Raw genomic sequence first — 13314 nt, 5'->3', positions numbered from 1 at the left:
ACCAGCTCAAAGCCAGCAGCCTAGAGCTTCTTCTGGGTTTCTAATGTGGATGCAGGCTTAAAGAATTTGGGCCATCTTCCACTTTCCAGGCACATTTGTATGATTAGATTAGAAGTGCAACAGTGGGGTGCTCAAACTAGTTCCATATGGGATGCTGGAGTCACAGGTAGAGGCTTAAGCAGATATGCCACATCACAGGCCCCCATAATTTGTAATTTGATATAAGATTATATCTACTGGGGTTTTTTAAGCTTTACTTGTTTATTTGAAAGGCAGAGTTACACACACAGAGAGAGATAGAAGGATCTTTAATCCACTGGTTCACTTCCCAGATGGCTGCAATAGTTACAGCTGGGTCATTCTGAAACCAGATACCTGGAACTCCACTGGGTGGCAGGGTCGAAGCGACTGCTTTCCCAGGCTTGTTAACAAGGAGCTGGATTACAAGCAGAGCAGCCAGGACTCACACCTGTGTTCATATGGAATGCTGGTGTCACAGATAGTAGGTTAACTTGCTGTACCACAAACACTAGTCCTGAAATGAGTGATATCTTAAAATTAACAATCTGTTGATACTGACTTTATAAAATAGCTCTTTTAATGGGGGTAGTCGTTTAGCAAAGATATGCCTTGGGACACTTACGTCCCACAATCAGAGTTTCTGTGCTCAAGTGCAGGTGTTGAAGGACGATGAGGATGATTTCAGTTCTGGTCTCACATCAAACAATTGCTAGATGGAAAGTCAAAGTGTGCAAAGTAGTTTAGTGAAAGAAATCCCTGTTGCAGCAGCCAGGAGTTTCCAAGAGTGGAGTTGGCAGGGGAGCTTGCAAGAGTTGGCTCTTTTATTTATTTTTATTGGAAAGGCAGATCAGATTTATGGAGAGATGGAGAGAAAGTTCTTCCATTGGCTGGCCATTTCCAAAGTGGACACAATGACCAGAACTGAGGTAATCTGAAGCCAGGAGCCAGGAGCCTCTCCTGGGTCTCCCACGTGGGTGCAGGGTCTCCAGGCTTTGAGCCATCCTCTACTGTTTTCCCAGATCACAAGCTGGATGGAAAGTGGAGCAGTGGAGACACGAAGTGGCACCCATATGGGATCCCAGCACTTGCAAGGTGAGGACTGAGCCATTGATCCATTGTGTCAAGTCCAAAGCTTGCTCTTTCATACATAAAGTAGGTCTCTCTGATTCGCCTCATTCTGAGCAATGAGTACAGGCCTAACTAATCAGGAGGCCAGAAAAACAACGAATCAGAAGGCAGAGATTACTATGTCCAGCCTTCTTTCATAATAAAACTATTACATAGGCAGCCTCAGGGAAGAAGCAAGCATTTTTCCACTCTATCCCTTTCTCATTCTAACAGGGAGCTGACCTGACTACTAATCTAACTTCTCACAGTGGCTCTGCTTCTGATCCAGCCCTGCTGCTGATGACTGGGAGGCAGTAGGTGATGGTTTAAGTACTTGGGTCTTTGCCACCGTTTGGATGACAAATCTATTTCCAGGTTCCTAGTTCTGGTCTGTCTCCACCCCAGCTGTGGTGGGCACCTGGCGAGTGAACCAGCGAGCAGAAAATCTTTGTGTCTGCCTTGCAACTAAAAATAAGTAAACAAAAGACAAATCCGATAGCTCTTATTCATACTTACAATAAATACTACCTACAGCAGCTTAAATTTGGCTGAAAAGTTTAAAAAAAATCAAAGTAACAGAAAAAATTATTTGAGATGCAATAATTATCATTAAAATCAACTTACTGGGCCTGTAACAATTGGTTTTATAGCTTGAAAACCAGGAGAAGAACAACGCAATTCTGTCCTGGGTGATCTAGTACACAAAGAATAGTAAAGAAGAAATAATAAAAGATGCAGACAAGACTAGTAAACCCCCTGCCCGCACACATTATTTTTAAGCCTAGAAACTTCAACCACATACTGGTTACAGAAACTTTAAAATATAGCAACATCACACTGATATACTGTTTCAGAGTAACTTTTTTTCTTGTAACTTATCTCTTTAATAGAAGGAAATGTACATTAAATAATAACCTTGAATCTGACTGTCCATACTACATAAATGCATTTTCATGTGTAAATGAACATATTGAGTATTATTTCACCTTTTATCTTGGATAGAGCAAGTTTCTGGCACAATCCACTCAGAAAAATCGGTTCCTTCATATTCTAACTTAATCTAAAAGATAAAATAAATGATTTCAAACAAACAAAAATGCTTCAGTATTTTCACTTGTGTGTTCAGTTGTACTGTTAAATTTTCTACGTCATTATTTAACAAAGAGTAACAGTTCCTTTAAAATTACATAAGATAATGTGATAAAGAAAAACAGATGATCCATTATTAGATACTTGATAGTCTTTCCAAAACACTGAAGTTTTTCCTTTATTTCAAATGTAATCTATTACCATCTGGAAGAAGGCTGGTACTCTGATAGTTCTGGGTATAAAAAAAATTAATGAAACAATAACTGTTAGAAACAAATCAGTTTTTAAAATTTATTTTTATTTCAAAGGCAAATTCACAGAGAGAAGAAGAGACAGAGAGATTTTCCGTCTGGAGGTTCACTCTGCAAATGGCCACATCGGCCAGAGCTGAGCTGATCCAAAGCCAAGAGCCCGCAGGAGCTTCCTCTGTGTTTCCCTCTTCGGTTCAGGGGCCCTAAGACTTGGCCCATTCTCCACTGCCTTTCCAGGCCATAAGCAGGGAGCTGACGGGAAGTGGAACAGCCAGGATGTGACCTGGAGCCACATAGGATGCTGGCACTGGAAGGTGGGAGATTAGACTGTTGAGTCACAGCACCAGTCTCAACAAGTCGCCTGCAACTGTGAAGTCCTTTGACTCACAAATATGTAATGAAAATGTGACACAATCAGGAGAAAATTTAAAAATTGTAAATGTAGTGGTAGATTTTACCACATTTCCTTAAACTGTTAACAGACCCATCAGAGACTTGAAACTACAATTTAAAAGTTTTATGATGTTTAAAATACATGCATTTCGGGCCCGGTGCTATAGCGTAACGGTTACGGTCCTCGCCTTGAATGCGCCAGGATCCCATATGGGCGCCGGTTCTAATCCTGGCAGCTCCACTTCCCATCCAGCTCCCGGCTTGTGACCTGGAAAAGCAGTCAACAACGTCCCAAAGCCTTGGGACCCTGCACCCATGTGGGAGACCCGGAAGAGGTTCCTGGATCCTGGCTTCAGATCAGAGCAGCATTGGCGGTTGTGGTCACTTGAAAAGTGAATCATTGGACGGAGGATCTTCCTCTCTGTGTCTCCTCCTCTCTGTATATCTGACTTTGTAATAATAAAAAAAAAATCTTTTAAAAAAAAATAGAACAAACTGGGCATGGCGCTGTAGCCTACTGGTTGAAGTCCTCGTCTTGTATGCGCTGGGATTTCATATTGGCGCTGGTTTGTGTCCCAGCTGCTCTACTTTCCATCTAGCTCCCTGCTTGTGGCCTGGAAAAGTGTCTAGCATGGCCCAAAGCCTTGGGACCATGAACCCACATGGGAGACCCAGAAGAAGCTCCTGGCTCCTGGTTTTGGGTTGGCTCAGCTCTGGGCATTGTGGCCACTTGGGGAGTGATTCAGAGGATGGAAGATCTTTGTCTCTCCTTATCTCCATAAATCTGCCTTTCCAATAAAAATATATAAATCTTAAAATATCTATATTTCTCAAGGATTCAGGGATGAAATTATAATATAAATTATAAAATATAAATCTAAAATTGATATGATTAAAACTTGTGTTATAGTGCAAAGTAGACCATGAAGGGAAATTTATAGCATTAAAAGTACAAAAAGAAATGATATAATTTGAAAACTTTGTTTTCAGTGTATGATAATAGGAGGAGAAAAAAAATCCCCCAAAATGAAAGGAAGGTTACAACAAAGAGAAAAGTTGAAAATTTACAAAAGAAAACAATAGTACCAAAATGCTTTGGACAACACCAACAATAAAATCCAGCAAGCAACTAATTGTCAAAAATCACAAAATACAAGTGATGTAGGGCAGATCATCAAAACCTACTGGACTTGTGTGATATCAGCATAAGGAACAAACGAAAGCAAATGTGTCTAACCTAGAGGAGGATAATCTAAGTTAGTGACAGGTATTCAGGTAACTATGGCAGGCCACTGATACCTGCCCTAACTTCAGGGGTCTGTGTATTTCCCAACTTCTACGTGGGTCTGCAAGGAGGACCTGAAGCTAGGACCTCTGAATTCAGCCAGGGGCAGGAGTTTGGTACAGCAGCTAAGAAACCATGTCCCTTACTCAGAATGTCTGGGTTCAAGGCCTGACTTCATTTCTGAGTCCAACTTCCTGGGAGGCAGCAGATTCAAGCATCTGGATCCCTGCCACGTACCTGCATGATCTGGATGGGGCTGTGCACCCCTGGGTGAGCCTGGCCTATTTGCTTTTTGCAGGTGTTTGATCAGTGAACCAACAGATGGAAGAGCTATGCTTTCTCTACCTTTGAAACAAATAAACACAGAGGGGGGCAACGTTGTGGCACAGCCAGTTAAGCCATGATTGTGACACCTCTGTCTCATATCCGAGTGCCAATAGGAGTCTGCCTGCTCTGCTTCTGATCCAGCATCCTGCTAATGCTCCCTGAGAAGACAGAAGTTGGCCTGCTCCTTTACAATTATGTAGGAGCCTGGGTGAAACGTCTGGATTCTGGCTTTAGCCTGACGCAGAAATTAATATTTTCCTCTGTCTTTTTGCCTTTCAAACAAATAAATAAAAAATAAACCAATCAGCCAAATAATCTACAAGGAATAGAAATGCAGAAAGAAACCTAAATAAGTAAAAATGGAAAAACAAAGAGTAGCTGCTACTAATGAGTAACAAAATTTATGAGAAAAATATTTGCAAGTCAGGATAAGCAAAGATTTTTTTCTTTCTTTCTTTCTTTTTTAAAGATTTATTTGATTTTTATTGCAAAGTCAGATATACAGAGAGGAAGATCTTCAGTCCGATGATTCACTCCCCAAGTGACCGCAATGGCTGGTGCTGTGCCAACGTGAACCCAGGAGCCAGGAACTTCTTCCAGGCCTCCCATGCAGTGCAGGGTCCCAAAGCTTTGGGCTGTCCTCAACTGCTTTCCCAGGCCTCAAGCAGGGAGCTGAATAGGAAGTGGGGCTTCGGGATTAGAATTGGCACCCATATGGGATCCCGGGGCATGGTTAAGGCAAGGACTTTAGCCGCTAGGCCACATTGTCGGGCCCAAGATTTATTTATTTATTTATTTGTTTGTTTTTCTTAAATAAGATCCACCAAAAGTGGAGACAAAAGTAGGGAGGGAACTGGCTCATTAAAATTCAGCCCCTTACCCCAAGTTAGGTACTCATGTACTAAATTAACAGTTAAACAAGAGACTAAGAAGTGATGAGAGCTGCAGTGCTTCAAATTCATATTTGGTTACCAGTAAAATACAGAGAGGTAGCTCTCTGTAAAGCAGGAAAAAGAGAAAATTAAACAGAAAATGTGCAAAGGCTACAAACAGGGAATTCACGAAAGAAACCTGTATAAAAATGTGAAGGGGTGCTCAAAATGCTAGTCATTAGATAACTGAAAATAACAATAGCCATAAACTATTACTGTGTAGCAATGACACAGGTTTAAAGACAAAGGGGCAGGAGTTCGGCAGGGCATTCAAAGCCCTACTTGAAACACCTGCATGCCAAGTTCCTGTGTGGACAGGCCTGGGATACTATACCCCAGCTCCTCTATGTCCATTCCAGCTTCCCACTCATGTGAGCCCTGGGAGGGAGCAGGTAATGGCTCGAGTTCTTACGCCTTTACTACCCATGTGGAAGATTCAGATTGGGCTCTTGGTTTTGGCTTGGCCAGCTCATGCCTGTTGCAGACATTTGGGGAGTAAACAAGCAGATAGAACAAGTTGCTTTCTTCTCTTACTCTGCCTTTCAAATGATTTTTTTCAAAGGGAAAATCAATTTTTAAAAAGAAAGTAAATTTAATATTGCCAAATTTTGGTGAAGATATGTACCAAGTGAGATCCTATACTATAATTTGCCATACTTGAAACAGTCTTGAGAAGTTAATGAAATTAGGTATTTGTATTCTTTATGGCCAAGTAACCCCACTCTTGGCAAAGAAGTTATCGCACAGATATATAAAAAGACTTGGAGAAAACACTCATCATGGTGTTGTTTACAGTGGTAGAAAGCCAAGTATCCATTATTGGGGGAGTGTGTAAAATAAATTATAATGGCTACATACTGGTTATTAGGCAGCATTAATAAGATATGAGCTAAATACAGTGTTGAATTTCTAAAAAGCAAACAGACAATGAAGTCCATAGCTTGGGTGATCATACATCTTTGTCTAAACAATTCCAATTTACATCTGTTGTAAATTTACGTATTAGATAATTAATATTATCAATCTAAGTCTCAATATTTTAGACAAAATATTTTATGGTTATTCTATCATAACACCACCTTATAAAATTAAGCCACAAAAGCACTCAAGGATACTACTTATTGTGTTATTACATAGTGATGGCTTGAAAAAGTTGATGCAAATGGATATTATGAAAAAAACTACACACAGCTTTTTTTCTTTTTTTTCTTTTTTTTTTTGTATCAGTGTAATCTTTTAGTTGCATTTCCCACAAACTTTTTGAAGTCTCCTTATTGTGTTGGAGTGGGGGCCTACCTCAGCATAGTGAATGGGATGAAAGAAGTAAAAACAATGACACTGAGCTGCAAAATAAGAGTATGATTAACTCTGCTCTAAGGTTTAAAACACTGACTGCTTAATTTTGTTATTTTGTTTAATTTAGGGGCCAGCATTGTGGTGCAGTGGGTAAAGCTCTGTCTGCTATGCTGGTATCACATATGGGTGCCATTTCATGTCCCAGCTATTCTACTTCCAGCCTATCTCCCTGCTATTACTCCTGGGAAACCCCAATGTTTGGGCCCCTACACCCATATGGGAGAGCCAGAATAAGCTCCTGCCTTCAGTCTGCCACTTTTTCAAATAAAATCTATTTTTTTTTAAAAAAAGCAATACTTACAGTACTTCTGATACTAAAAATGGCATAGTTCGGGCTTCTAGTGTAATACCTGCAGAGAAAAAGGCGAAATCTTAACAATTTCTCCTCCAAACATGAGGAAGTCTATATTTAGGCTGCCAAGAACTTTACCATTCTGCTTAATCTCGTTCTGGAAAGTGAACACAGAGCTAAGCTTGAAGCCATTGGTGACTTGTACCCACTACTCTTGATGTGCAAGGGTTTGCTCTGTATCTGAAGACACTGAAATGAAATGGGAAGTAAATACTCTTTCTTCCCTCACTTCCTCCCTCCCTTCCTTCCTTCTTTGTTTTTTAATAAGATGAAAACTACTGAAAAATATTGGCTCTAAATCTGCTTATGAATTGAAATAAAAATAGCAAAAATACATTTTAAATTCAAAGTTTCTTGGTTGGAACATTGAAGAAGAAAGCAAACTTTGAGTTATTATAATTTTACTTTTATACAGGGCACTAATTTCTATCCATATAATCCCATCTAAAACAGCACTGTTCAAGAGGAATATATTAGAAACTGCCTTTTTAACTAAAAATGGTCTGCTATCCACATTAAAAGCACGGGAAGAACATCATAAAATAATTCACTTTTCAGGTCTGCATTTTCACTGAATTGGTATCAAGTCAGTGCACAGGTAAACTGGGGTCACTTTCACATGTCAGCTCAATCTCAAGGAAACCAGAAGCCTTTAGGTACCTGAGTGGGGGTTTTAAAAAATGGAGGCCACAATGACTGATCAATCAAAAGAAAAAAAAATCGAACAGTATTAAGAGGACAATTTTTAATTTTGCATTGGGGCACTCATTTCCCATATCCACGGTCTGATGCAAGTCTGGCTACTTTTCCTCCCACTTGGTCCTGCCAATGTGAACCTGGGAGGCAGCAGATGATGGCTCCAGGGGTTGGTTTCTGGCCCCCCAGGAAGAAGACCTGGGTTGACCTGCTACTCCTGGCTTCTGCCTGGCCCAGGTCTGACTGCTGCAAGGTTTGGGGAGTACGCTGACAACCTCTCTCTGCCTCTCTCTTGTTATCTATCATTTATCTCTATCTTCATCTTTATCTCTCTCTCCCTTTCAAATAACAGTGTAAAAAGAAATAAAACCCAGGAGTCTGCCACTAATACAAAAACTACATCTTTGTTTTCTCTAACTTATAATTCAAAGTGCCTACTTTCTGGCTTAGTGGCTAAAATCCTCTATTTTACATCTGCTGGGATCCCATATGGTTGCTGGTTCATGTCCCGGCTGCCCCACTTCCCATCCAGCTCCCTGCTTGTTGCCTGGGAGAGCAGTCGAGGATGGCCCAAAGCCTTGGGACCTTGCACCCACATGGGAGACTAGGAGGAAACTCCTGGCTCCTGGCTTCAGCCCAGCTCAGCTCTGGCTTTTGGGACACTTGGGCAAGTGAACCAGCAGATGTAGGATCTCTCTGTCTTTCCTTTGCTCTGTAAACCTGCCTTTCCAATAAAAATAAATAAATCTTTTTTTTAATCTTTTTTAAAATTGTAATTTTGCCAACAAGTCAGATATGTAAAATAACTAAAATAACTTTCTCTTTTCTAGAAAGTGTATCTGTACCTGGATACTATCTACATACTGATAGTACCTCAGATACTTTATCTGTATCTATGGCTACTCCATGAGGCTAAATTTTACAGAAAAGTTCCAACCTGTGATTCAATTGTAAGTATGTAAAAAAGAAAATGCCTACTTCCTTCACTCTAATGAACATAGCTCCGGGGTTGGAAACCTATGCCCTGTGAGTCAGGTTCAACAGGCTGTTACGTTTTTATTGGCACACAGCCACACCCATTTGTTTACCACCTTCGGTGTGTGCTGCCTTGTGCCACGACAGAATTGGAGCAGTTGTATGGCAGATTGCATTGTATGAATCACCTAAGGCATTCCGTGCCTGGTCTCCTGCAGAAATGTTTGGTGACTTGGGGTGTTCCACATGACCAAAAAGCTCATCAACTCCCTGAGTTCACAGCCGTCCTTAGTAACATCGGGTCACATTATTTGTGGACTCAGGGCTTGTTTGTGCAGAGTGTTCTAAACATACTCCTGTCATGCTCCAGAGGCCGGCCACCTGCAACCCTCCCAATACTGACGGAGAAGTAAAACTCGCCTGGCCAATTTACCAGAACTTAACAGCGCTTTATCCCCACAAGTGGCTCATGCTCTGTATCCGCTTAACTGCCCTTCGACGAGAGCAGCCACCTCCCCTAGGCCTCCTGCCTGTCCCCTGTGCTGCCCTGCCGGAGAGGGGCTATCGGGTCCTCAGTCCCTCAGGGCTCCGCTGGAAAAGCAGACTTGGTCAGGCCTCACGCATGGTGGGTCACCTCAGACCCCGTGAGGTGAGAACCACCGAGGCCCCGCGGCCTGCTAAGACGAGCAGCGGCCGCATGCCGTGCGCGCGGGCCCTGGGTGCGGGCCCAGGGCGTCTCTCTACCTCCACAAGGCCCAGCCACAGCAGCTCAGCCACGACAGGAGCAGCGCCACTTCCCGAGCCGCCATGGCGCCAGCTCCGCCTCGGCCCAACCGCCTCGCCGCCCGCCGGCTTGAGGCCCGAAGGCGGCCGGGCGGACGGGCTTCCGGAGACGCGCAGGCTCCCGGGCAGGGCGCGCGTCTGCGTGTCCGCGTGTCCGGCGGCCGTGCGTGCGCGGGCAGGTGTTCAGCGGGAGATGGAGGGTGGGCTGCCGGCCAGATCACGGCTGAGGGAAGGCTCCACTCTGGGAAGATAGGGCTGACGGAATCACCTGTCAGGTCCTGCAGCCCTCACCAGCTGCGTTGTCTGCAGGATGTTCCCCCAGGACAGGCGTACCTTGAACGATTTTGAGCTAGAACAGAAGTGAATGGTAGTGAGTTGCTTATTGAGGACCTACTGTACACCCCAACCCTTGGCATTTGGTACAGAGTCGTATGACAGCATGTCTGCTGAAAAAGGAGTTGTAGCTGAGAGAAATGCCAGTTATCACTCGGCAGGACGACACGCGTACTTGTGAGCAGGTGGACGATGTACGTCCTAGTTTTGTCCTTTGGTTCTCGTGTGCGGACCCCGCTTTCCTCTGGCTTAGGTTGTGGCTGACTACTCATTCTACCCACTCACTACGTTGATATCGAACTGCCTGGAAGAGTGGCTAGAGAATGCGAGAAAGGTAAGCCTTGGGAGACCACATGTGAAGTGCTTCTCTTCCCCACCTTTTGCCAATTTTGATCTTAATGAGGCCTGTGATTTCTGTGCAGTTGAAAGAGCATTCGTTCTATAGTAGGGAAACTCTAGAGTCTAGATGCAAGGGAAATGGGCTTGCAAGTAGTGAGTGGGATGTGCAGGAAGAATCTGGACTCCGGACCCAATCCTAGGTTCCAGTTCAAACCCCTCTAGGTCAAGTTACCTAGCTTCTACTAAAATGTTTTGTAATGTTGACTTACTTTTATTTGCTTGAAAGGCAGACCAACAGAGGGAGAGGGGAATGAAGGAAGGGAGTTGTGTGTGAGAGAGAATCATTCATCTACTCATATACTTCCCAAATGACCCCGTCAGTCAGGGTTGGGCCAGAACCTCTATTGGGTCTTCCACTTGGGCACCAGGGGCTCAAACACTTGAGGCAGAAGCTGGATTGGAAGCAGGGGAAGTTGGAATGCATGTGGCCCAAGAGGCTGCTTAATTTGCTGTGCCACAGCACCCACCCCTGTTTTTTATTAAAAAAAATTTTTTTTTATATGAAAGCAAGAGAGGATCTTTTATCCACTAGTTTATTCCTCAAGCAACCACAATAGTTGGGCTGCATCTGGTTTCAGGTGCATTACAGTACAAAAGTATTTCAAGGAATTTATGGAAAATGTGTTCGGAGTAAAGTATACATGGATTTCAAAATTTTCTGATCTATAGTAAAAAGTCTTAATTCTATTTTTCCCTGGGCTTTTTGTGTAACTTCTCCTGCATAGCCAAGAACTCCCCGAGTCTGCGCTCTAGGTTTTCTCATCCTGGGGAGGATTAAGGCTCTATGTGAGCTCTAGGTTTTCCCCTACCCTGTACCTTTTTGGTTACTTTCGAGTTTGCCCTTTTTGATCTCTCTCAATCTCCCCTCTTAATTTAGAATTTTAATTTTCATTCCCAAGCCTATATATGTACTCAGGTAGACTTTAGTTCACTAAAGTGCAGAAAACGTTGAGACCGCACCTCTTTTAGTCTATACAGAGCATCTCATTCATTAACAAAGATGAATCCAGTAAACCAAACGCGTCCACAAGGTTAAAACCTGCCAATGGCCGACACCACGACCCTGACGGTGTCGCAGCCTTCTAGAGCGTTGCATGCTGGGAGTTGTAGTCCGCTGCACCTTCCGCGCTTCTGAAGTTTGAAAGCGGGAGGCTGGGACGGTGGGCGGGGCGCTACCGGGGAAGCGCGAACGAAGCCCCGCCCCTGCGCCTTGGGCGCGCGGGGTTGGTCCCAGGCCTGGCGCGCCTGGCCGCGGAAGGGCGGTTGCCGCCTCCAGGGCCTGTGGCTGCGGGCGGTGCTGCTGGCTGCGGGCGGTGCTGCCGGCGCCGGCCTGCGCGGGGCGCTCGCTGTCCCCGGCGGGAGCGGGGCGGGGCCTGGCGGGAGGGTGGCGGCCCGGCGGGGCGGGGCGGGGGCGGGCTCGGGCGCTCCTTCCTCCGCATGTGGCTGGCGGCCGCCGGGCGGCTCAGTTGGCGCACTCGGCTCGGGCCGCGCGTCCACTTCGGCTTGTCCTCGCCTCCGGTGGAGCCATGGCGTTCGCCGAGACCAACCCGGCGGCTTCCTCCCTGCCCAACGGCGACTGCGGCCGGCTCAGGGCGCGGCCGGGAGGCAACCGGGTGACGGTGGTGCTGGGCGCGCAGTGGGGTGACGAAGGCAAAGGCAAGGTGGTGGATCTGCTGGCGCAGGACGCCGACATCGTGTGCCGCTGCCAGGTGAGGCGGCGCGGCTCTCTCACCGCGGAGCGGCTCTCTCACCGCGGAGCCGGGTCCGGGTTCTGCGCTTCTGGTTTCGGGGAGCTCGGGCCCAGAACCCGGCTCCTCTGGCGGCAAGGAGGTGTCACCTTGAGGCTCTCGCCTCTCGCTGTGAGCTGCGGCGGCAGGCAGAAATGGCGGGAGGTCAGGGACCACCCCTCCCAGCTCCCCTAACCTGGGGTCTTGGCTGCAGCTCTGGCTAGGCTGCCGGAGGAGTCTGAGCGATGCGCGGTGCCTGGGCTGTTGGCGATTTTGGCCTGGGGACCCGGTGTCCAGCTGGGGGATCGGGACCGGGCTGGGGGAAGGGGGTGCGAGGATGTGGTCGGAGTTTGAGGAGCTACCGCCCGAGGCCTGCGTCCGACCCCGGGTGCGGACGGGGCGGGGACCAGGCGCGGCCGCAGGGCGTACCCATCATCCACCCGACCGGGGCTGCAGAGTGGAACCGCATTTTTTTTGCGAAATGCCCCAAGATCCAGGCTCACCTGCAGGCCCGGGCCAAACAGAGCTCTGCCTCTTCGGGTCTACTTTGTTGACATCAGAAGCCACTGCTAGGCTTTGGAGGGTTTAAGAGCCCTGTGGGGTTTTATTTACGTTACTGGCTCTGTACCCCGTAGATTAATATTAAGGAGAGAAAATTGGAGAATCTCAGGGGAAGGAACCCCTTTTCTGTTTAAAAAAAAAAAAAGTGAAGCAAGTAAGTACACGGATGACAAAGCCGGTATTTAGAAGTGCTTACATTGTTACAGTCACTTCAGGGAAATAGAGTGGTACGGTACTTCCTACCGGGAGACACGTGGTTCTCAGCAGAAGTTTTTCTTCCTATTTGTTGTTTGCTCGGAAGCAGCCTAGAGCCTGGGCCTTTGAAAAAAGCCGTTGGATAACTCCCTCCAGATTCAAAATTAGAGATGCGTGGATGAGAAGGCCCCTTGGGCAGGACAATGCCATACCATCTTTGAAATGAACTGCCGTCTTGGCAGGTTGCACTCATTTTTCTTGTCATTTGGACATGCCTGGTATGCCAAAGGCAGTAACAGAAGCCAGTCAGGGGGGAAAGGTGGCTGGATGGGAAGCAGGCTACTGAAAAGCCAGTCACAAGCAAGTCCCAGACAGCTGAAAAGGTAAAGAGGAACGCTCCCTGCCCTTCCCGGCCTCCTTGCTGGTGGGGTTGTGCAGGTCACCGCTGCAGGGGTTTCTGGGCTGAGAGGCCGGTGCATCAGGTGGGCAGCTCTTCTGCCTCCGTGTCCTGCTTTCCTCATCCCCTCTGGCA

At 46.0% G+C, this 13314-nt stretch overlaps 2 protein-coding genes across 3 annotated transcripts in view; one reads left to right on the top strand and one right to left on the bottom strand.

Moving 5' to 3' along the window:
• CATSPERE (catsper channel auxiliary subunit epsilon) overlaps positions 1-9654 on the bottom strand; it is a 121330-nt gene extending 111676 nt beyond the window's left edge. The window contains exons 1-4 of the mRNA XM_058669429.1: positions 9529-9654; positions 7063-7111; positions 2115-2188; positions 1753-1822 (exon numbers count right to left, since the gene is read on the bottom strand). Of these exons, the coding sequence (XP_058525412.1) occupies positions 1753-1822; positions 2115-2188; positions 7063-7111; positions 9529-9593 (258 nt within the window). The 5' untranslated portion in view covers positions 9594-9654. The remainder of the gene's footprint in view (positions 1-1752; positions 1823-2114; positions 2189-7062; positions 7112-9528) is intronic.
• A 2037-nt stretch (positions 9655-11691) lies between these two features.
• ADSS2 (adenylosuccinate synthase 2) overlaps positions 11692-13314 on the top strand; it is a 38479-nt gene continuing 36856 nt past the window's right edge. For both annotated transcript variants that reach the window (XM_058669428.1, XM_004578495.3), the window contains exon 1: positions 11692-12008. In XM_058669428.1, coding sequence (XP_058525411.1) covers positions 11826-12008 — 183 coding nt within the window. In that variant the 5' untranslated portion in view covers positions 11692-11825. The remainder of the gene's footprint in view (positions 12009-13314) is intronic.

Source organism: Ochotona princeps, chromosome 10 (assembly GCF_030435755.1).
Source record: "Ochotona princeps isolate mOchPri1 chromosome 10, mOchPri1.hap1, whole genome shotgun sequence".
Taxonomy (NCBI): domain Eukaryota; kingdom Metazoa; phylum Chordata; class Mammalia; order Lagomorpha; family Ochotonidae; genus Ochotona; species Ochotona princeps.
Note: the sequence above shows the minus strand (reverse complement) of the source record. Positions and strands in the feature narration are given on the sequence as shown.